At 38.4% G+C, this 24,551-nt stretch overlaps 2 protein-coding genes across 2 annotated transcripts in view; both read left to right on the plus strand.

Annotated features, from left to right (window-relative positions):
- The first annotated feature begins 11,119 nt into the window (after positions 1-11,119).
- LOC102000076 (protein S-Myc-like) lies at positions 11,120-12,989 on the plus strand. The gene has a single exon (XM_005358903.2). It carries the CDS (start codon positions 11,120-11,122, stop codon positions 12,422-12,424), a length of 1,305 nt encoding a protein of 434 aa, XP_005358960.1. The 3' UTR covers positions 12,425-12,989.
- Positions 12,990-23,385: 10,396 nt separating this feature from the next.
- The window catches only part of LOC102000351 (spindlin-2B-like), a 70,625-nt gene continuing 69,459 nt past the window's right edge, over positions 23,386-24,551 (plus strand). Inside the window, exon 1 of the mRNA XM_026784916.1 lies at positions 23,386-23,504. The gene's annotated coding sequence lies outside the window, so the exon portion shown is untranslated. The remainder of the gene's footprint in view (positions 23,505-24,551) is intronic.

Below are 24,551 nucleotides of genomic sequence, written 5' to 3' on the forward strand. Positions count from 1 at the left end.
AAAAAAAAAGAACACAAAACAAACAAATACATAAAATATTTGAAACCAAACTTTTATACCTGGATAAATGGTACATGACAATGTTACATAATTATGTTTAATGAATTGTTATATTTGATATACCAGTATATTATTGACATTATTTTCATCTATATTCATAGGAAATGTTGCTTATGATGAATAGATATTTTATTTTTTTCTGTAATAAATTGTAAAATTGTGATTGGGACTAATATCTAAAAAATTAATTGAAAAGGAGGAAAAGCCTTACAGCTTCATAGGCTTGTGGTCATGTTTGTGGACTGTCTCTTTTTGGCTGTGGTGGAAGAGAGTATCATGGCAGAAGTTTATTCTTTGGCACATGAATAGTTGACAAAATATTTCTTCAATTCTAATGCTATCCTACTTGATTATGATTTCCTTTGTTGTACAGATTTTTTCTTTGGATGAAGTATCATTTGTTCGTTCTTGCTGTTATTGCCTAAATTATTAGAATATTACTTACAAAGCTGTTGCCTACAGTGATGCCTTTTCAATTTTTTAATTAAACTATTTCTATTTGGTGTGTGTGGGCTTGTGCATGTGCACATGTGTGTTCAGGTGGGCACATAGAGATCAGAAGAGAACTCTCCTGCTAACTTGTGGGGTTGAAGAATGGAACACGGGTTGTCAGGCCTATACCCACTAAGCTGTCTCACCAGTTCCATGTCTAAGTCTTGACAGGTTTTTTCTCTTTTAGAAGAGAAAAACTCCCTTCTATAAGTTTCCACTTACGCCTTGAAACTACTCTAAGTAGTTGGTCAAAATTGCCTCAATTAAGTGACCTAGAGGATTCATTTTGTCCTTATTCATGGTGTTCTCTGATCAGCATCCTAGATATTTGCCCTTTCTCGTACTTGGTCTTTTTCTCATGTAAGAAAGCAGGCACATTTTGAGGACAGCGTGTTAAATAAAATAAGCCTGTTACGTTGGTAAAATTGCTGCATGATTTAAGTATTCTGACTTAGAAGAGCAAAGATTAGAAAATCTGTTCCTATTGTCTGAGGGGAGGGATAAATGGAAATTGTTTCTGAAGATGGTAGAACTTCTGTTATATAGGTCGAATAAGTTCTACAGGTCTTTGGTATAATTTTGGGCCAATAGTTATCAATTTTATATTTTACTCTGAAATTTGCTTAAAAGGTAAATTCCATGCTATCTTTACCACAATAGTAACAAAAACAATTAATATATTAATGTTTATTCTCTATTACAACCACAGTGGGAATTCCCTCTCAAAAGAGCCTGTAAATGAAACTGATACTTATTTAGCATGTATAGTATCTATTTAATTGTTGACTTTGGGTAAAATTTTATACTTGCTAAGGAAATTGGATGTCCTCAGAACAAACAAAATAATGATAAAGAAAAATGACTTCAGGGTTCATGTCTAACGTTTATGCTCACTGGGCATATAACTTTTTTTTTTGTTTTTTGAGAAAAGGTTTCTCTGTAGTTTTGGTTCCTGTCCTGGAACTAGCTCTTGTAGACCAGGCTGGTCTCAAACTCAGAGATCCACCTGCCTCTGTCTCCCGAGTGCTGGGATTAAAGGCCTGTGTTGCCACCACCTGCCTGGCATGTAACATTGTCATTGATAAATAAGGGATTTTGTTTGTTTGTTTTCTTGCTTGCTTCCTAGTATAGCAAAAGCTCATTGACCTCCTGTGAAATTAGGAGAATACTCCCACAACAGTGCATGTGGAAAGACATGTGTTTTAGTGAAGATTTTACTATCATAGGGCCTAAGGAAGGTATCTTAATAATGTGAGGGGAATACTGTACTTGGGAAACATTTATTTCTCTTCCTTTTTTGATTTTAAGTTAAAAAACTTAAATGATGGGGACTGCAAATTGATCCATATCTATCACCCTGCACAAAATTCAAGTCCAAGTGGATCAAAGACCTCAACATAAATCCAATTACACTGAACCCGAAAGATGAAAAGTGGGAAGTAGCCTTGAATGCATTGGCACAGGAGACCACTTACTGAATATAACACCAGTAGCACAGACACTGAAATTGACAGCAAATAAATGGGAGCGCCTGAAACTGCAAAGCTGTAAGGCAAAGGACACTGTCAATAAGATAAAACAGCAGCCTACAGAGTGGGAAAAGATCTTCACCAACCCCACATCTGACAGAAGGCCAAGCTCCAAAATATATAAAGAACTCAAGAAACGAGACATGAAAATACCCAGAATCCAATTTTAAAACGGGGTATAGATTTAAACAGAGAATTCTCAATAGAAGAATCTCAAATGGCTGAGAAACACTTAAAGAATTGTCCAACATCTGTAGTTATCATGGAAATGCAAATCAAAAAACTCTGAGATTGGTATGGATCTTGGTTTATTGGTACAAATTTAAGGTCAGTTTTGTTATGTGTATATTTCTGCTCTTGATTAAGGTATTGTGTTTGTGCTGCTTATTTAAAATGTAATGTATAACTAAGAAATATAGGTTAATAATAATCATCTATAATAGTCAAACTTGTAGTCATGTTAGATTTTCTAGATATACAGAGATGTGTATTTCAGATGGATAGGCATTCTTCAAACCTACATTAATCTTACAACTGCCAAAAGGGCTAAGATCAAAAACTCTAATAACAGCCTATGTTGGAAAGGATGTGGGGTAAAGGGAACACTCCTCTACTCCTGGTGCGAGTGCATACTTGTACAGCCACTTTGGAAATCAGTATGATAGTTTCTCAGAAAACTGGGAATCAATTCACCACAAGACCCAGCTATACTGTTCTTGGGCATATACCCAAAGGATGCTCAATCATACCACAAGGACACTTGTTCACATATGTTCAGAGCAGCATTACTTGTAATAGCCTTAGAAACTGGAAACAGCTTAGATGCCCCTCAACCAATGAATGGACAAAGAAAATGTGGTACATTTACACAATGAAATATTAATCAACTGTAAAAAACAATGAAATTAGGAAATTTGCAGGCAAGTGGATGGAACTAGAAAAAAATCATCCTGAGTGAGGTAACCCAAACCTCCAAAGACTCACTGTTAAGGGGTTATTAGGTGAAAAGCAGGGGATAGCCAGGCTATGATCCACAACCCCATTGAGAAGCTAGGTAACAAGGAGGACACTAGGAGATTTGCAAGAAATTCCCTGGGAAGGGGAGGTGGATGAGATTCCCCTGGGTAACCTGGGGGCAGAGGTATGTTTTGCAGAGAGAAGGGGATACAAGGATGATGACATGAGAGATCAGGGTTGGTCCAGTAGTGTGTGGGACAGAGAGGGTGAGTAATGGAAGAGATATCTTGATAGAAGGGGCCATTTGGTGCTTAGGGAGAGACCTGGTATCAGGGAAACCCTCAGGAATCCACAAGGATTACCCCAGCTAAGAGTTCTAGCCTTGGTGGAGAGGGTGCCTAAGCTGCCCTTCTCTTGTAATCAGATTGATGACTACCCTAATTGTCGTCAGAGAGACTTCATCCAGTAACTGAAGGAGACAGATGCAGAGATCCACAGCCAAGCACTAGACTGAGCTCTGAAAGTCAAGTTGAGGAGAGGGAGGATAGATTGTGCAAAAAAGAGTGTCAACATCATAGCAGGGGAGCCCACAGAGACAGCTGACCTGAGCTAGTGGGAGCTCATGAACTCTGGACTAACAGTTAGGGAGCCTGTATGTGACTGACCTAGGCCTTCTGCATGTGGGTGACAGTTGTGTAGCGTGGTCTCTTTGCAGAGCCCCTGGCAGTGAGATCAGGACCTGTTTCTGGTGCATGAGTATTGTAATAGGAGCGGCGGGGCTGCGTCCCCAGCACCCCAGCCGCACCCTGCCCACCTGGCTAGCTTATGCCCCGAAATAATTACACAGACACTGTATTCTTTTAAGCACTGCTTGGCCCATTTCTATGTAGCCTCTTCTAGGCTAACTCTCGCACCTGGACTAGCCCATTTCTAATTATCTGTGTGTAGCACCCCAAGGTGCGCTTACCGGGAAGATTCTAGCCTACGTCCATCCTGGGTCGGAGCTTCATCGCGTGTGCCTCAGAGAGCAGAGCTCTCGCCTCTGCCCGCAAGAGTGGAGCATTGTGTCTCTCTCTGAGGTGTCTGCTCCCAAGAGGAGAGCTGTCGAGTCTGACCTCACTTCCTCTTCCTCCCAACATTCTGTTCTGTTTTCTCCTCCCACTTATGTTTTAACCTATCAGGGCAAGCAGCTTCTTTATTTAATTAACCAATTACCTTCCTCCATCACATGAGCTCACTTTTTGGACCCTATTCCCCATGCTGGGATGCCTGGCCTGACCTTGATGCAGGGGGAGGAGCTTGGTCCTGCCTCAACTTGATAAGCCATGTTTTGTTGACTTCCATAGGAGGCCTGACCCTTTCTGAACAGAGGAAGAGAGTGGATGATGGGATGAATGGGAGGTGCGGGGAGGGAACAGAAGGAGAGGAGGGGGAGGGAACTATGGTTGGTATGTAAAAGTAATTTTAAAAATTAATAAAAAGAAAGACATTTAAATGACTATATTCCATGAAAATAATATCTGACTAGACATTAGTTTGTTCAAAGTGACTCATAATACTACATTAGTTCCAGGGCAGGGCTGCCAAGCCCTATGGGTAAACTTTTAGCTGTTCTTTCATTTTTATTTGCACACTCTTTAAGGATGTTCCCCCCCTTAGTGGCAAAAATTGAGTATTTACAATTGAGACAAAATAGTCCACAAAGCCTGGAATGTTTACTTCTGTATTCCAAACACAAAAAAGCTTGCTAACCTGTATTTTAATAAAAAGAGCATGCTTCTGCATTTTAAGAGAGGTTTTGATTTTTCTGGGAAGAGAGGCAGCTAAATTTTATAGAGTGTATCTCTTGTCCTTCTCATTTAAGAATCTGATACTAGAAAATAGATTTAGAAAGTTTTTAACAACTTGCCATTAAAGGTGAAATTGTAAAAGCTACAAATCACCTAAAACAGTTAAATGAGAGCACATTTTATCACTAGACTCATCTAATGAGGGGAGTTATTCAATATCTTACAAATGGCATTAAACATAATAGAGGTTTTTGCAGATGATTCTAAAACTCAAGGAGAATAGTAAGCATTGTTTACCTCATCCTATAGTCCATGATTTGAAAAAAAATCTTAAACAGATTTTTAATAAACCTAATGTAACCTAAAACCCGAAGTGAAGACAGAAAGATCAGAAATCAATATTTCCTCAGCCACATAGTAAATTCCAGGCTAGTGTGAGCTACATGGGACTCTGACTAAAGAAAAGACAGAATGTATATAAGATTAGTAGTACTAAAAAAACCATGGTCTTGCTGGGTGTAGTGGTATAACTTGTAATCCCAGTACCTGAGAAGTAGATTAGGAGGGTAGTGATTTCAAAACCAGGCCGAGCTATATAGACCCTTCCAAAAGGGGGACATGGTTTCACAAAATATACTACAAGACCCACAGACTGGCCCAACTCTTTCTGACAAAAACAAATGGAACACATTTTATGTGGCATAAGACTTTAGACACTAGAAGACATGATTTCTCAAAGATAATATGAAATTCTCAAAGAATTGAGAAAAATACTTTTGTACTGATTGTAAGAGAAATAAGGATATTGCTAATGTTTAAATGGAGGCTACACATTGAAAGAAGAAAGAATGGAAATAATAGAATAAAGAAAAGGAAAGATGATAGATAATAGATTCTTTGAGAATTTATGTAATACAGGTTTTAGACACTAGATTTGCAGTTGACATTAGTTAATCCATTTCAATTCATAACTTTAAGTAGGAATTAGGAGTTTGATGTTAAGATTTATTTGTTCCCTATACTTAAAGTAAAATGTTTATTATAAGTAGCCCTTCCTTTCTTGAAATAAAACTGTTATGAAAAAAACTTTTGTACTGAAATGCTTCTTGGAAAATTAGAGAAAACAGTAAAGGATTTATTGTTGTATTTACTATAACTGAGAACCCACACTTAAACTAATATTTTGTAGTTTTATTTTCCTTTTTAACTCATTCAGTGGAGAATATCAAACTTTCTCCCAAGTTGTATGATAATTCTGTTCTCATATTACTCAGAATTTAGGAAAAATGTGCACTAAACATGGAAATAAGTTTTGTGGTGTTAGTTTAAAAAGGCTGACAAAAGGAAAAGAATCACTTGCCCCTTCTACCACACATAATGGTCACCTCATGAATTTGTGATACAGGTTCTGGATTTTAGAAACAGAGGTGGCATTATAATGGATTTCCCTCTGCATTATCTATCTATCTATCTATCTATCTATCTATCTATCTATCTATCTATCTATCTATCTATCTATCTATCTATGTATCTTCAATCAATCTTTCATATCATCAATTTTCTTTCTTCTATTATTTCCATCCTTCCTTATTTCATCATCTAGCCAACATTTAAACATAAATAGCCTTATTTTTTAACTATCAGCATGAAAGTATTTTATTAGTTCTTTAAGAATTTTATACAATGCATTTTGGTCATATTCACCCCTCTTCTAACTCTTTTCTGATCCATCCTCTTTTCCCTACCCACCCAACTTGTGTCCTCTTAAAATAACATCAAGTCCAATTTTTTACTTGCAATGGAAAAGTCTGATTTATTTTAAAGGTGTACTTTTCCTTTTAACTTATGTGTGTTTGTGTGTGTGTGTGTGTGTGTGAGAGAGAGAGAGAGAGAGAGAGAGAGAGAGAGAGAGAGAGAGAGAGAGAGAGAGAGAGAGAGAGAGAGAGGGAGAGAGAGAGAATTGTGTAGGCCGCATGTGTGCTTGTCTAAAGGAGGTTTGGGGTCTGGAGTTTCAGTTACAGAAGATTGTAAGCTGTCCAATGCTGGTATTGGGAACTGAACTTCTCCTTTGAAAGAGCAGTATGCACTCTTAACACTCTAACCGTCTCTCGGGACCCAGAAAAATCTTATTAATAATATATTTTCGAGGGATTTTCTAAGACAAGAGTTCGCTATATAACAGTCCTGGCTTCCTGAAACTTACTCTGTAGATCAGGCTGGCCTTGAACTCACAGAGACCCGCCTGTCTCTGCCTCCTGAGTGCTGGGATTAAAGATGTGCACTACCACTACCCTGAAATAATAATATGTTTTAAGGTAAATCAGAAAAACTGAAAAGATCAGTTGTAAATTTATCTGTAGCATTGCTTGCTGAACTTTTAGGTAGTAACCCTTTGCCCAATGAACAGGCAGCAAATATATACTCCCATTCTGGAGGTTACCCCTTTTTTTTCAGTTTCTTTTTTGTTGCTTTGACAAAAACACTCTGACAAAAGCAACTTAAGGGAGAAGGATTTATTCTATGTCACAGTTTATGCTATAGTCCTTCATGCTGGGCAAATTATAGAGGCAGGAGCTTGCATTTGCAATGCATCTGCAAGCAAGAAAGAGAGAACAATGAATGCATGCTAGTGTTCAACTAGTTTTCGGGATCTTATACAGTCCAGAATACTGTTGCCCAAGAACTGTTCTCACTGCCATTGGCTGTGTTTTCTGCATCACCTGTGCAGAGAACAAGTGTCTAGGGTGTGCTTGGATTAGAACGCCTCCTTTCAAAGTTCAGAAAACTTTGAGAAAGACAGCACACAAACACTGTGAGAGCCAGAGGTTGGGGAAGACAGGTGAAACCATGTCTTCTGGACATGACAGAATCACAGCACAAGACCTGCACAGCATCAGTCCAGTTAACACTGCAGCATAGATGCAGGAGGGGCATGGAAGACTATACCACTAACTGAGGAGCTACTGACAATTGATGGGTACTAGTGAAGGGTAAGTTTTCTTTAGGAATATCATCCTTGATAGGTTGAATATGCTTCAGTGGGTGTCTATGGGCAGCACAAACTGGACTCTGTGAGTTACTTAAAAAGATAAGGACATAAAATAGGGAGAGTGATGCAGAGGAAGATCTAGGAAGAGTTTGAGGGGAGGAGATGAGTGGAAAGTAAATATAATTGAATACATTGTATACATTCATGAAATTCTCAAAGAATACATTATTTTTAAAAAAATACTGTGTTTTTTTTTTAAAATAGAACCTTCACAGGCATGCCCAGAGGTGCACAGGTGACTCGCAATTCTATGAAGCTGACAATTAGCATTAATCATCTTCTAGCTCTGTTGGTACCCTTTCTTTGCAGAAATTTTTACTTTGTTATAATCTTATTTGTCAACTCTGGCTTTAATCCTGAACTATTGACATTTTATTCAGGAAATCATTACCTGGGCATCTTTGTTGGGATATCTTCCTTATGTTTTTATGAACTTTTAAGGTTTTGGATCTTAAATTTAAAATCAAATTAATTTGGAACAGAATTTGTACAAAAGGAGGCACAAGAGCCTTGATTCTCTCATGTACATGCAGATAACTTGTGTTCCCAGCACACTGTGTTAAAAAATGTCCTTTCTCCAAGGGCTGTTTTTGCTACATTTATTGAGAATCAGTTTGCCAAAAGTATTTTTATTTCTGTGTCCTCTCTTTAGTACCATTGCATTGTTTTGTCTATGTGGAGCCTTGTTGCACATGTGTGAATTTTAACATTTCAGTTGTACACTGTTCAGTATGTATGCTGGCTTATGGATTTGTTACATAATGCCCCTGTTATGTAGAGATACAATCCTGCTATATGTAATTTATTTGTGACTTCTATTGTTAAGGGATATTTAATTAAATGAAAGGATTTTCATATGCCTATTGATATAAACATGTATTATTTTTTTACATTTGAATCTATTTGTGAGCTACATTACGTTTTCTGAAATACTTATATTGAGCCATTCACACATTCTTGAACTGAAACCAATTTGATCAAGATGATTGATATTTTTAATGTACTTTTAAATTCTATTTAAAAGTATTTTTGTTGAGTAATAATGTATTTATGTTCCTAAGAGATATTGGAACAAGTTACTTTTTAGTTGTATTTTTTCCAAGTTTTAGTAACATAGACATATTGGCTTCATAGAATGACTTTTGATGTAATTGCTTCTCTTCCTATTTTATAGATTCTTTTTAAGGAACATTGGTATTATTCATTCTTTAAAGAGCAGCAGGGAATCTATCCAGTCTTATCTTTTTTCTTTGTTAGAAAACTTCTTGCTACAGCTTCAATATCACTACTTGGTACTGATTGATTAGTTATGCTTTTGGTTCAGTTTTATAGCATATATGTCCACCTATATATTTTCCAATATATTTACATGTAGTTCAACAAAATAGTCCCTAATGAGTTTCTGGATTTCTAATTAGTTTTTAAAACTAGTTTTAGTTATTTGTCATTTTTCTCCCTTTCTTTTGATAAACTTAATAAAATGGTTCTCCTTATCCTTTTTATAATAACCACCTTTAAATTAATCTTTTGGCTGTTTTTTGTTTCTATTTCATTTATTTTTCTGTACTATTTGTTATTCCTTTTGTACTGATATGGAATTTCGTTTGGGTCTTGTCCTTATAAGTCCTTGGGACGCATTTCAAGTATTTATTTAAAATTTCTCTATTTGACTAATATAGACACTTTCATTTGATTAGAAGAATTTTATAATTTCTACCTTGACTTCTTCAATAATTCACCAGTCATGGACTACTATGTTGTCTAACCACAGCGTGAATGAATAGATTATTCAGTTTCTATTGCTATTGAGTTCTGTTTTAATTCCATTGAGATTATATATATAAAACACAATAAATTATTGTATTTTAGTTCAATAATAATTTCTCTGAGGCTAAATACATGGGGTATGTTAAAATGCTGATTATCAAGTGTGTATTCTGCAGCTGTTGAATGGAATATTATATAGAGGTCTCTAAGTCATCTTACTACATTTAGTATGATTCTGATGTTTCTTATCTAATTTTTGGCATTGAAGATCTATCATTTTCAATGGGTGTATTTGAATTGGGGTATTTAAGTTACCTGCCATTATTTTAATGAGACCTTATGACTAGTTGTGGATTTATAAAATTACGGATATCAGCACTGGGAACATCTACATTTATAGTGGTTGTATCTTCTTTTTATGGTGTGGAGTCCAAATTCAGATCCTTGCCCATGCCAGGCAAGCATTTTACTACTTCCCAACCCTTAGTTATATCTTCTTCATGAATTCTTCTGTTGTTCATTGTATAAGACATGTTTTTGTGTCTTAAAGTCTATTTTGCTGGTTATGATTATGACTACTCCTGCTTGATTACATTTGCTTGGATTATCATTTTCCATATTTTCTCTCAATCTGTTTCTGTGCAGAGATATTATTTTCCTGTAAACATCATACTTCTAGAATGTCTTAGCTCAGGTAGATTCTCTGTGTCTTTTAGTTGGAGAATTAAGATTATTATACTCATTGTAATAACTGGGTAATAACTATAATTTTATTCTTCTTGTTTCAAATATTCTGAGTTTTATGTTTTATGTTTTGTTGTACTGGTAATGTTTGATTCCTTTCCTTTTCTCATTTGCATGTCTACTCTTCTAATGGGATACTTTGGTTCAGGAGCAGTCATGCTAGTCCTATGTTTCTTCCTCTTCTGAGCAGAGGTTTCCTTAAACTCCTCCTTAATGGTCATCTAGTGGTCCTGCACTCCCACAATTTATGTTTCTCTGAGATCATATTTCTCCTTTTATTCTGGAGGGTAATTTTGCTGTGTATACTGATCTCGGTGGAAAGTTGTTTTCTTTGGGAATTTGAAAGGCATCATCAGTGCCCTTCTGTCCTTGAAAGTTTCACATGAAGTGACAATCATCTGTCTGGACCTGGTGGGTGGATTCAAAGAAGGGTGGAGGAGGAAGGCACAGGACACGACGCTCCTGGGAAGATGCTCCTTAGAACTGGGTTGCAGCCAAAAGAGCCTTAGGGCAATCAGACTGCAGCCACCAGGAGGACCCCTCTGTCCCTAAAGCCCACCAGAGATTCCAGCACAGAAAAGCCTCAGATTAGGTCCTCCAGTAGTCCTGGAGAGTGTTAGAGGTTGATTGAGTCCCACACCCTGTGTGACCCCCCACGGGACGGAAGCACCCCTGTATTTAAAAAGAGCTGAAAAGAAAGAAGTGTTTAGTCGCCAGCTGGAGACTAACGGATGCTCAGCTGCACTAGATCCAGCATGCCCGGGATGATCTGCAAGAACTCGGACCTGGAGTTTGACTCGCTGAAGCCCTGCTTCTATCCGGAAGAAGATGACGTCTACTTTGGCGGTCGCAACTCCACGCCTCCGGGGGAGGACATCTGGAAGAAGTTTGAACTGTTGCCTACGCCTCGGTTGTCACCCAGCCGCGCTTTAGCGGAGCACAGCCAGGAGCCGGTGAACTGGGCTACCGAGATGCTGCTGCCTGAGGCCGACCTGTGGGGTAACCCGGCCGAGGAGGATGTTTTTGGCCTGGGAGGACTCTGTGGCCTCAGCAACAACCCGGTCATCCTTCAGGACTGCATGTGGAGTGGTTTCTCCACCCGGGGGAAGCTGGAGAGTGCGGTAAGCAAGAAGCTGCCAAACGGCTCTGGGTCCCTGCCCGCCGGCCGCAGCACCTCGGCCCATAGAGCGACTGCTGCAGCCAGCTCTGCGGGCCACGCGCGCAGCGGAACAGCAAGTGTGGGGCGTGGGAAAGCAGCCTGGCTCACAGAGCTCGCCCACCTGGACTCAGAGTGCATGGACCCCGCTGTGGTCTTCTTCCCAGCGAACAAGCGCCAGTGGGTGCCGGTACCGGCCATCCCCGCCAGTGCTGGCGCTGCCGGCACTGCAGTCAGCCGTGGTAACCACCAGGCCTCCAGCACCCCCAGAGAGAACATCCTGAGCAACTCAGGTACTGAGAAAGAAGATGAAGAGGAAATCGATGTGGTCACGGTGGAGGAAACCCAATCCTCCAAGACTGTCTCCAGGCTCCCCACCGCGGCGCGTCCTGGGAACGCAGCTCTGGGCCCCGGGCGCGCGCAGTCCAGCGAGTTGATCCTCAAGCGCAGCGTCCTCATTCATGAGCAGCACAACTACGCTGCGCCACCGTTGCCCTATGTGCACAGCGAGGACGCGCCGCCGCACAAGAAGCTCAAGAGCCAGGCTTCACTACGGCCCCTCAAGTGTATCCTCCCACTGAAGCCTACAAGACTGGCTCCCCGCAACTCAGAGTTGCAGGACATTGAGCGTCGCCTCAACCACAATATGATGGAGCGCCAACGCCGTGACAGTATGCGCTCCAGCTTCCTGATCCTCAGGGACCTTGTGCCTGAGCTGGTGCACAATGAGAAGGCAGCCAAAGTGGTCATTCTGAAAAAGGCCACCGAGTACATTCGCACCCTGCAGGCTGATGAGTGCAAGCTCCTGATGGAAAGGGAGAGACTGCGCGCAAGACAACAGCAGTTGCTGAGGAAAATCAAATACCCTGAGACATACTAAATGTTTCTGAAATGGACAGTTACTGCTACTTTGCACATGTTGACTTGAAAAAAAGAATGTTGGTTTACCTTCATATTGGTCCCTTGTCAAGTTTTGAGCTGGATAGGGGCAAGTCATGGAGTTCTAGTGGGGCCTTGGAAAGTCTAGGAATAGGATGCTAGGTGACTTCTTTTTTCCTTCAACCTCAGTGATGGTCATGAAGGTTCAGGATAGTTGGGAACCTTGGAAGGCTGTTGAAGTCATGTTTACTCCAAGTTTCCAGAATCACTTCTTTTACAGGAGTCATTACATTCCAATAGATGCCACAGAAAGGGAATCCTCTTTGGATGTCCCTGGGGGAATATTTCTGTAAATTCCATCGACTCGTCCACCAAGAGGTCAGTATTACACTGGAAGTTCACACCTTAGTATCGTAATAACACCTCAATGTTTGAGGAGCATGTTTTGTATACAGATATATTGTCAATCTCCGTTACGTACTGTACTAATTCTTACACTGTCTGTGGTGTATTTTAGTATGATGCTGATACGTAACTAAATTTGATATTTATGTTTACATATGAAAATGAAGAGTGAAGGTTTTTAGGAGATAAGACTTTATCACTTTTTCGAATTAAGAAACTTTTTAAAGAAATTATATATGTATATGTATATGTATATTCCCTTTTCTCCAAGTCTTTCTGTAAGTGTATTTGTTCATGTGTGATGTGTACAATTGAGTGAATGCAAAGTTGTGTGCTTAATTTCTACAAAATATGTGCCCTTTGAAATACCTCATGTTGTTATGAAATAAATAGCAAATGAATGATTTTTGAAAGAAATTTCCTGGTGAGAGAAATGCTTTTTCAACTAATTAGCTTGCCCTTAAATGTGCTTTGGCACTTCTGCTTCACAGATTTTAATATTCTTTCTCTGATCTGCACTTGTGGGTATTTAGTCATAACATGCTATAAAGAGGTTCTCTCTTGGTCAGATTCAATAAGAAATAAAGACTTGCGTATTTATGACTTTCATAAAATATGGGGAAATTTCTGCTCTATTCCACTGAATAGGTGTAATATACTCTTTGCCTTTAGCTTGCCTTCCTCGGGCATCTCAGTGAGCCAGATGTTTGGTCTTATAATGGTCTTACAAAGATCGTATGTCTCAGAGCTCTGCTTTCTTGTGATTCTTTTTTCACTATTCTTATGTGAAAATATGATCACATAATCATGTTCAAGCTCAGATATCCTTTTTATTCCTACTTAATTCAGCCTATTCAGTCTTTCAAAATTTTTAATGTATATTAACTAAACCAAATAATAGATTCATTATATCATTTTCGTATATGTACACAAAGTACAATATTAATATTTAGCATCCATCACCCTCCTGGTCTTTTCCCCATATAGTAGTGACCAATATATATTTCTGTTTTTTACAATCTTGGTTCTACATATGACAAAAAACATGATGCTTATCTGAAGTGTCTTATTTGTTTAGCATTGCAATATCCATTTTCATACCAATGATAGAATTTCATTCACTGTATGGTTGAATATACTTCATTGTATGTGTGCATTTATCTTTTTATTTGGGGGAGGTTGAGATAGGGTGTCTCTGTAGCTTTGGAGCCTGTTCTGGAACTAGCTTTTGTAGACCAGGTTGGCCTTGAAACACCTGCCCCTGCCTCCTGAGTGCTAGGATTAAAGGCATGCACCACCACTGCCCAGCAATGCATTTATCTTTTTAAATTTCGTATAGATGATTTTATCTCTTTTATATGCTTTTCTAAGGTGTTATTTTTCATGTCAGGATTTATTTTTGATTTTTATATTTATCATTTGAGAATTTCATATATGAATATACTATTACACATTCTTTATCCATTTACTTATTGATGTTTAGATAAGGCAATTCCATGACTTGGCTTTTGTGAACAGTGCAACAATGAGCATGGGGATTCAGGTATATGTTCTTTATGGAAAGTTTGGTTCTTTTGAGCACACATACACACATGTTATGGGACTATAACATGTAGTTCTGCCATTAGCTTTTAAGAAAACTCCATTTTGATTTCCATAGCCTATGAACTAATTTGCCTTACTGTTGAAAGTGTAATCAGCATTCCATATTTACTATAACCCCAGAAACATTTGCTACTTATTATTTTGTTAATAATGTGCTAACTAAAGTGAAGTAGAATCTCAATGTTGTTTTGATTTGAATGTCTGTAATGAGTATGGATTTATGGCCTTCTCTACACCTTGGTTCAAATTTGGTAGGTTCGTTGTTCCTAAAATATTATATATATATATATATATATATATATATATATATCGTTTTGATTTCCCAATTTATTAGAACATAACTTTTCAAAAATATTCTTTAAAAATGATCTGGATTTTATAAGTATCTGTTTTAATGTATCTTATTTCTAATTTTATCAACTTGGGTCTTCTCTGTCTTCATTTTGGTTAGTTTGACTAAGAGTTTGACACTCAGCAGTATTCTGAGTATATGAGGCCTCAAAGGCTGCCCCCACAGTGACATACTTCCTTCAACAAGGCCACACCTCCTAACAGTGCCACTCCCTATGAGATTATGGGGGCCAATTACATTTAAACTACTACACTCCCTAAGTTTGCTTTAGCCACTATATTTATCCCAACAATAGAAGGCAAAGTAGATCAAGTAAAGCTAACAGGAGTATCCTAACTGGCAGAGCAAATAATAGGTGATATTATCATATCAGGTGGTTACAAATATTTAACAAAAGTAAACTGAGGAAGCCCCGCTGAAGCATCCAAATGCAATTCCTGGTGCAATGTCTTGAGTTGAGCATAGAGTCCCTTCTCTCTTAGCTGAGGCTTCCAAGTAAAATAGCAGATAGCAGCAGATAGATAACATCAGCAAATCAAATGCAATCATTCTGCAGGAATGGATTGGGGTGTAGGAGGAGGCTGCTAGTTAGTTCCCTGCCACTTAGCCCCGAAATAATCACACAGAGAAAATATATTATTTAAATCACTGCTTGGCCCATGAGCTCTAGCTTCTTATTGGCTAACTCTTACATCTTAATTTAACACATCTCCATTAATCTGTGCATCACCACGAGGTCGTGGCCTACCAGCAAAGTTTCAACACGTCTGCCTCTGGCGCAACTCCATAACTTCTCTCTAACTCCTTCTCCTTTCTCCCAGAATTCCGTTTAGTTTCCCCTGCCTAGCTCTGTTCCTCTATAGCTCTGCTATAGGCCCAAATCAGTTCCTTTATTAACCAATGATATTCACAGCATACAGAGGAGAATCCCACATCACTGGGGAAGACTTACTGAAACAGTCACGCTAGCATTATCAATTGAGAGTTTCAGGCGGAGCAGAGCATTCTCTCCGTGGATAACCTTCTGACTTTCCGTCCTACTCTAGGTATTCTTATGAAATAAAAATAGTAATCTCTACTGGCAATAGTTTACCTTCTAATTATTCTTAGGGAGAACAACGTTTTTAATACCTGTAACAGCTTGCTGGGTTTTTTTTTATCCCTGTTAATGACTTAGGGGACAAGCCTGCCCCCCAAACAGGAAGTTCTGGAAGACATGTGATATGAACAAGTGTCTGGATGATTAATATATGGAGCCCCTACTGCTCTGTTTCTTTAAGTCCTCTACATATCTGGCCTATACCTATCTGTTTCGTTATGTACAGTAGGATTATTTTTTAATGAAATAGGGTGCACCAACAATAAATAAATGAATATACATTTAAAGTCATTATGCATTGATGCAACTACTCCTGTTTGTTTTTGTTTTTCATTTGCTTGGTATATCATTATCAGTTCCTTGACTTTAAGTCTGTGTGTACCATTGCTAGTAGCTGTGGGTTTTTTTTTTTGTAGGCAATGAACAGTTAAATTTTGTTTTTAAATCCAATCAGCTAGAGCCAGGTGGTGGTGGTGCATGACTTTAATCCCAGCACTTGGGAGGCAGAGGCAGGCGGATCTCTGTGAGTTTGAGGCCAGCCTGGTCTATAAGAGCCTGGTCTATAAGAGCATCACACACACACACACATACACACACACACAAGTCAGGAGAGCTGGAAATCATCATTACTGAGGGGAAGAAATGGAAAGAACATAGATGGAAATCCTCTAAAAGTGAACTAAAGATAACTGCTTGTTACAACTTGGGGCTGATTCTGTTTTGCAATGCCAACTCTTACTGACAGTGCATTTCCTCCTTCAGTAAAACTTGTTTCACGCTTTGCTCTTTCTGTGTCTTGTTTTACTTCTTTGCTATGAAAGCAGGAGAGCTATCTGGTAAGATGTCTTTACTTATCGTCTGCAGTGCTGCTTTAATGTTCCTGAATTGCTTTGACTCATGATGTTCTCAAAGGCTTATCTTATTTTTTTTTCTAGACAGGGTTTCTCTGTGGCTTTGGAGCCTGTCTTGGAACTAGCTCTGTAGACCAGGCTGGTCTCGAACTCACAGAGATCCTCCTGCCTCTGCCTCCCGAGTGCTGGGATTAAAGGCGTGCGCCACCATCACCTGGCCAGGCTTATCTTATTTTGATTTCTCTACTATTTTTAAAGATAACCTTGTTGAATATAGTAACTTTTGTTTACAGTTTATTCTCTGGGTAAGAAACAAATTATAATAATGTTTTCTGTCTTTGGGGATCACCATTGAGATATCTAATGTTATTCTGATTTTATCTTTGTAAGATAAATCTGGCTATAGAGGAAAGACATTATGCCTGAAAACTTAGCACAATGTCTTTATTCTGTAGCCCTAATATTTCAACTCTAATGTGATGTGAAGAACCTCTTTAATTATCATGTCTATTTCTTGTCTTACATCCCTTCTGGAAGTGTATGTCTGTATCTTTGCTTTGGTTTGTAATGGAGGAACATCATTGGTTAATTAATAAAGAAACTGCTTGGCCCTGTTAGGTTAGAACATAGGTGGGTGGAGTAAACAGAACAGAATGCTGGAAGGAAGAGGAAGTGAGCTCAGATGCCATGCCGCTGCTCCCCAGGGCAGAGGCGATGAAGCAAGCTGCCAGGTCAGACATGCTGAATCTTTCCCAGTAAGACTGGTGTTACACAGATTACTAAATATGGGTTAGGTAAGATAAGTCACCACCTCGTGGTGCTACACACATTAATAGAAATGGGCCAAGCAGTGTTTATATGAATATAGTTTGTGTGTCATTATTTTGGGGCATATGCTAGCCAGGTGGCTGGGAGCTGGGTGGCTGGGAGCTGGGTGGCAGGAATGCAGCCCGCAGCTCCCATCAGGTTTGGGAAGTGTTCTATAACTCCAGTGAACATATTGTGTATACCTTTAACACACATCTTAGCTCCTACCACCCCATGGATACTTAGCTATTGTGTCTTCATCATTAAAAGTAGTTTCCATGATTGCTTTGGATTTGCTTTTTATTACTGTTTGAATGTTATATTTTCTTGGTATCCTCTATTATAATTTTTCCTCTGTTTCATCTAATGTATTGATTTTTCACTACATTTTTTATTTGACTTATTGAGGAGTTTCATTTCCAGTATTTTTTCAAAATCTCAGTTTCCTTGATAAAACTCTCATTCATATTGCTAATTTTTTATACCCTCCAAATTGGTTTTTCTTACATATTTTTTTCTGAATTTTTAAATTCCCTTTGAAGTCATTGCTCATCTAATTTTTGAAATAAACGTTAAGAAAAGAAAAAGTAAAATTAAGAGAAGGAGGAGAATGTGAGGAAGAGGGAGAAAAACCAGTATGAAATAAAAAAAAGTTCTATTAAATATAGAAACATGCAAAACAAATGCTAGGTGAAGATAAGCACACTACCAAAGAGTAAAATAAGGGAGAAATTCAGCTACAAAATTTAAAAACAAAGATCCAGTTTCATTTTATTTTTGTTAATTTTCTACATTCTGATTTCTCTCTCTCTCTCTCTCTCTCTCTCTCTCTCGCTCTCTCTCTCTGTGTGTGTGTGTGTGTGTGTGTGTGTGTGTGTGTGTGTACATACATGGATGTGTACCTGGTGTGTATATGCCATAGCGTATAGCACGTGTCTGGAGCTCAGAGGACAAGTTTTGGGAGTCAGTTCTTTCCTTTTCCCATGTGTTCTGGAGATTCAGCTCAGGTCTACAGGTGCTATGGCAAGTACTTTTACCAGCTGAGCTTATCTTTCAGGCTTGTTTGTCTGTTTTTTAATGACAAAGAATTTGAGAATTTTACTCCTAGGTCTTCTCCTATTTGAGTGTGCCCGGTGAAGAAGTAGTGTATTCTGTTGGAATCTCTTGTCATTCCTGATGTTCAACTTGGTTCTGTGTGCTAGCTGAGTCCTATGCCACTAAAAGATCAATTTTCTAGTGCAGGTCTATATTTACATTTTTTTATATCTCTGTGCTGGAGATTCTTCTGGCTGCCATGAACTTTTTAACCTGTAAACCAAGTGGGCCTATATTCATTCTAAAATTCCCCAGTTTTGCGTTCAGTGGTGATTTATATCCAAATTGTAAAGTGTCTTGGAAAGTGGATGAAATAAACATTTGATGAAGAAATCCAATGATTCACTGGAGTTAGGCTCAGTGTTCAAACTTCCACGTCACAACAAAACACACATAGCAGTAATGCAACTTCAGCACCCAATCAGCTCACTGGCCATGTGCTTACAACATTCAGTTTCCACATTCATTCTCAGATGTAGGGGCTTTCTCTTTGCCATGGAAAGTGGGCCAAAAACCACACGCCTTTCACAGCCTGAATTGCTTGCTACCTGAAATCCTCAATGTGGCTACTATCATTTTCCATGACTGTGCCATGTGTTGACTTCCACTCAGACAGTGTGGCAGGACATCCATAAGTTCCCTGTGTTGTTGTGACTGTTTCTTTTCCTCAAGTCCCTACAGTACCTCCTTCTAAAAAGTTGAGCCTCCTCTTAAAGTGGTAACTGGCCATAACACTTGAAGATATGAGAAGCAACAAAATAACCATCTTCTCCAGGGTTGATAGACTACTCACGGGGAGTCATTGTTCTACCAAATCTTTCTACTGCAGTTAAGAGTTGTAAGAACAATAGGTTCTCACCTACGGTGGAACTTGGCTAGGAATGTCAGTCTGTCTTCCCCAGAAGTGAAGATGACAGGTGTTCATTATTTTTCTGAATGTGTCTTTTCTTTTGCCTCATGCTTTTTAACCCATTTTGTCATCCATTTTCATGGACCAGCCTTGACAAAAATACCTCTTGCCAGGGTAGAGGCATGTGGATTTAGAAATATAGTAAAGAATATGAAGACACAAATGAAAGTAATAAAATGGAGAAACATAGACTAATATAAGGAGGGAATTGCAGTGGGTACTGAAATTCACCCATGATTAATTTCCGATTGCTTAAAATACCCCTGACCCCAAAAGGTAGGAGTAAGACAAAAATCTATTAACATGATACAAGGAAATGAACATATCAGTTGAAGGTTGCAGGTACTTCCGCAGTTAAACATTCTGTTGCTAGAACAAAACAAGTCATGCTCACATGCAAGACCAAAACATTCTATAGACAAACCACTCTCTGGGCGAATACAAAGTTATCGCCTTAAGGGAACTGGAACTTAGTTGGATCCTTAGACTTTTGTTTGAGGTGAGAACATATCTACTTCTGTGGTACAAGGTCTGGTTATTAGCCACACCTGTTGACAATAACCTTGAGAGAGCAACACTCTCCTTTCCTAGGTGACCTTTGAGGTAGAAGGACAATAACTTTGAAGGAACTAGAGGTAAGTTTCAACTCTCTGACCTTTGGTCAGCGTAGAAACAGGCTCACATTTCCTGGCATCTGCAATCCATTCCATGTTTTCAGATGCTTCTCTTTGATTGTTCACTGTAGAATAAAGTTTGTCCTTTGCCACGCCATTTCCTGTCTTCCAAAGTGACACAGAAGTTTGAATCATCATCTTACCCACAAAGCATCTGATTCAGTTCATCCACAGTTTCTTTTGCCAAAATTTGTCATTTCAGTCTAAAGATCATATACATGTTTTGTTAGTTTTATTCTTTATGCGTTTTATTTTATTTTGAGAAATTTATGAATAATTTTGCGTTACATGAGGTGTTGTATTTCGTGCTCTTCTAGTACTCATGCACACTTTAATAAATCTAAAGTATTTTTCTTTCAATTTTGGGATGGCTGTATTATTAATTATACCATCTGAAAATATGTCTGTATTGGTTTCATCCCAACTTGTATTCATCTCATTTCTTTTTCTTGCCTTATTCCATTGGCTAAATCATAGAATAATGTCTTGGAGAAATGTGTTAAATGTGACCATACTTGCCTTGTTCAATTTATCACAATTAACTATGTTAATTATAGGAAAATTATAGGCATGTTTTGCTCCTAAGGAAATTTTCTTATGTGCTAAAAGTTTTACATTTTATGCTCAAAATTACATAGACATTTTACTTTATATGTTTGGTACATATATTTTGCTTTTCTTCCTTTTGTAGTGTTGTGAATTACTTATAATTAAAATTATCTTTAAATTTAGTGATATTGTTGTTAAGTATACCACTATGTACCTTTTTTACAGGCTATTCTAGTAATTAAAATAAAGACATTTAACTTTTGGTATTTTTACTACTGCGTAGAAAACTCACCTCCGTTTAACTTTCCCTTTGCATCATGATTTTAAAATATACTTATCCTAATTACTTGGTCTATAAGTGGAGTACTCTGTAAGATGTTATAACTCGTGCTTCATCCTCAAAGTAAGATTGAAACAATTCATGAGGAAAAGCTTAATCTATTATACTTACATTTTTACCCATTCTAATATACTCTCTTCTTTGCAGTTTTAAGATTTATTCCATTATATGTCTTTTCTTTTTGGATTAGTTTCTTTTAATATTAATTAATTAATATATTATGTATATGAGTGTTCTATTTGCATATATGCCTGAATGCCAGAAGAGGGCACCAGATCACATTACAGATCATAGCTGGGAATTGAACTCAGTACCTCTGGAAGAGCAGCCAGTGCTCTTAACTTCTCAACTATCTCTCCAGTTTGGAATAAATTTCTTTTTTAATTATTTATTTTGTGTTTTTTAAAAAGAAAACAAACTATCTTCTTTCGTTTTACATACCAATCCCAGTATCCACTCTCTTCTTCCCTCCAATTCCCTCTACCTTCTCCCCACCCCACCCCCATCCACTCCTCAGAGAGGGTAAGGCACATTGCTTTGAAGAAGGTCTAAGGCCTTCCCTACTATATCTAGGATGAGCAAGGTATCCATCCAAAGAGAATAGGTTCCCAAAAAGACAGTACAAGCAGTAGGGATAAATCCTGGTGTCTGCTTCAACCATACAACCTTCACCCACATTCAGAGCATGTAGTTTGGTTTTATGCTGGTTCCTTCCCTGTCCAGCTAGAGTTGATGAGTTCGCATTAGCTCAGGTAAATATGTTTCCGTGGGTGACCCCATCATGGTGTTGACCTCTTTGCTCATATTCTCACTCCTTTCACTCTTCACCTAGACTTTTGGAGATTCAGCCCAGTGTTCTGCTGTCTCCAGGATTTCTGAATGAAGGTTCTTTAGAGACAATTAAGATAGTCATCAAACTACAGGGCAAGGCCAGCATGGGTACCCTCTCCACTATTGCATAGGGTTTTGCATAGAAATCCTTGTGGATTCCTGGGAATTTTTCTAGTGCCAGGTTTTTTGCTAGCCCCATAATGGATCCCTCAATTAAAATATCTCTTTCCTCATTCTCTGTCTCTGTCCTTCCTCCCATCTTGACTATCCTGTTCCCTCAAGTTCTCCAAGTGAGGGGTGGGGGAAGGGGTAGGGCATCTTTCCTTCACCCATGCCACCATATGACAGATGAGGGGCAGGGTCAGATCTCCCACGCTCAAGTTCTTGGGGCCCATTCACCTGGGAAATATATGTTCTTGAGACTTGACCATTGGAAGTCTCTCCTCTCTCTCTCTCTCTCTCTCTCTCTCTCTCTCTCTCTGTGTGTGTGTGTGTGTTTCTCTGTGTGTGTGTGTCTATCCTTTTTTCCCTCTTTTCTCCCCCCCCCACCGCATATTTAGGAAACACTGAAGAGATACTTGGTACTTAACTGCATTGACATTCCTTGGGATTCTAGTTCCTTAGGCAAAACATCTTTATTCTTTCTCTTTTCAGAAAATTATTTTTTCTGCTAAGTCTAGGAACTTCTAGTTGTAAGAGGGATCATCTGGAAGTAATGAGTCTATGTCTTGGGTCAGAATTCTGTGGAGCATGATAATACTCAGAATGAAAATCTTAAGCATATAATTATATGGTTATAATTATGAGGTCCTCAGTATGAGAATCTCTAAGAGCATCATAGGTCTCTAAGGTATTTTAAAGAAATAATTTCCTGGGGCTGGAGAGATGGCTCAGTGGTTAAGAACATTGCCTGCTCTTCCAAGGGTCCTGAGTTCAATTCCCAGCAACCACATGGTGGCTCACAACCATCTGTAAAGAGGTCTGGCGCCCTCTTCTGGCCTTCAGGCATACAGACAGAATATTGTATACATAATAAATAAATAAATTAATTAAAAAAAAAACCTCCAAAACCACAGAGAAACCCTGTCTCGAAAAACCAAAAAAAAAAAAAAAGAAATAATTTCCTTTTTTTCTGAATAACATGAAGTAAAAGATGCACATACATGGTTGGGGAAATATAAGTATTTCCAGAAAGCAATATGTAATACATATGAAAATAAAAATGACCTTTATATAAGGAGTGGTTCTACCATTATTATAGATCAGAGATAATCAGAAATTCAGTCAATGAATTGATTATGAGGGCATGTATTAAATTTTGTATACAAATTAGGGAAGTAGATCGTTCCATTGCTAAAGTGTTTGCTTTGCAAGCATGAGAACTCATGTTTTAATCACTAAAACCCATGATTTGTTTTGTTTTTGAATTCAGGAGGATTGTCACATACTTATAACCACAACACTGAGGAAGCAGAAATAAGCAGATCCCTGGAGCCTCACTGTCTAGCTAGCCCAGGCTACTAGGCACTCTCAAGCCAGTGAGAGATCCTATCTCAGCAAAAGGTAAATGAACACATCTTGTTTGCAAGGCATAAATAAATCAGACTGGAACTGAGCTAGAAGCTTCATTCTACTTGGCTAGATTTAAAAGCATTGGAATGGTACAATGTAGGCTACTGGGAGAGAAAATTATTGAAGACTTATTCATTTGTGAACACAGTCACACGACATGGACCCACTGGTACAATAGTGGAATAGCTGTTTCTGAGGTAAACAACTTCTTTCTTGTGGGAAGTGTTCTTTGTGGGGCCAAACAGCTCATTCACAGGGGTCACCTAAGACCATCAGAAAACACAGATATTTACATTATGATTCATAACAGTAACAAAATTATACTTATGAAGTACCAACAAAAATAATGATATGATTGGGGTGGTCATCACAACACAAGGAGCTGTATTAAGGGATTGCAGCATTAGGAAGGCTGAGAACCATTGCCCTAAAGAATTTATGCCAAGTACTTTAAATCTGGTTAAAACCCCAAGGCTGGGAAAGTCATAGACTATAAAGGGTAAATTAGCACCGTTGCTTTGTTATATGGACATATTGTCACACTGCTGTCTATTTATGGCTGTACCCATAGATCAGTGCTTCCCTTTGCTTTGGTCAGAGAAGCTTCTGTTTGCATTGGGTGACAGTGGCAGAGATTTATAACTCTCAAAGTAATGAAGAGAAGTTGCAGCTGAATTCTCAGCCTTAAATATGACATCTATATGACCAGATGTCAAAGTAATAAAGTTAAGTTTGTGTTGAGATGTCTTATTTAGGGATGAATACTCTCCAAAGCTCAGGGAATATCAAGAAAGAAGAAATAGGCAGAAGTTGGAAAAGAGTTCTTTGAAAAGATGTCTACAGAACATGACTTATCTTTGCATCTGTGAACTCACAAGGCCTGCACAAGACTGGATCTGTCAACATTCTATCATCGATGGAACAGCTATAGGCAGCTAATGGTAGATGAAGTGTGTGTGTGTGTGTGTGTGTGTGTGTGTGTGTGTGTGTGAGAGAGAGAGAGAGAGAGAGAGAGAGAGAGAGAGAGAGAGAGAGAGA

Source organism: Microtus ochrogaster, chromosome X (assembly GCF_000317375.1).
Source record: "Microtus ochrogaster isolate Prairie Vole_2 chromosome X, MicOch1.0, whole genome shotgun sequence".
NCBI classification, from domain to species: Eukaryota; Metazoa; Chordata; class Mammalia; order Rodentia; family Cricetidae; genus Microtus; species Microtus ochrogaster.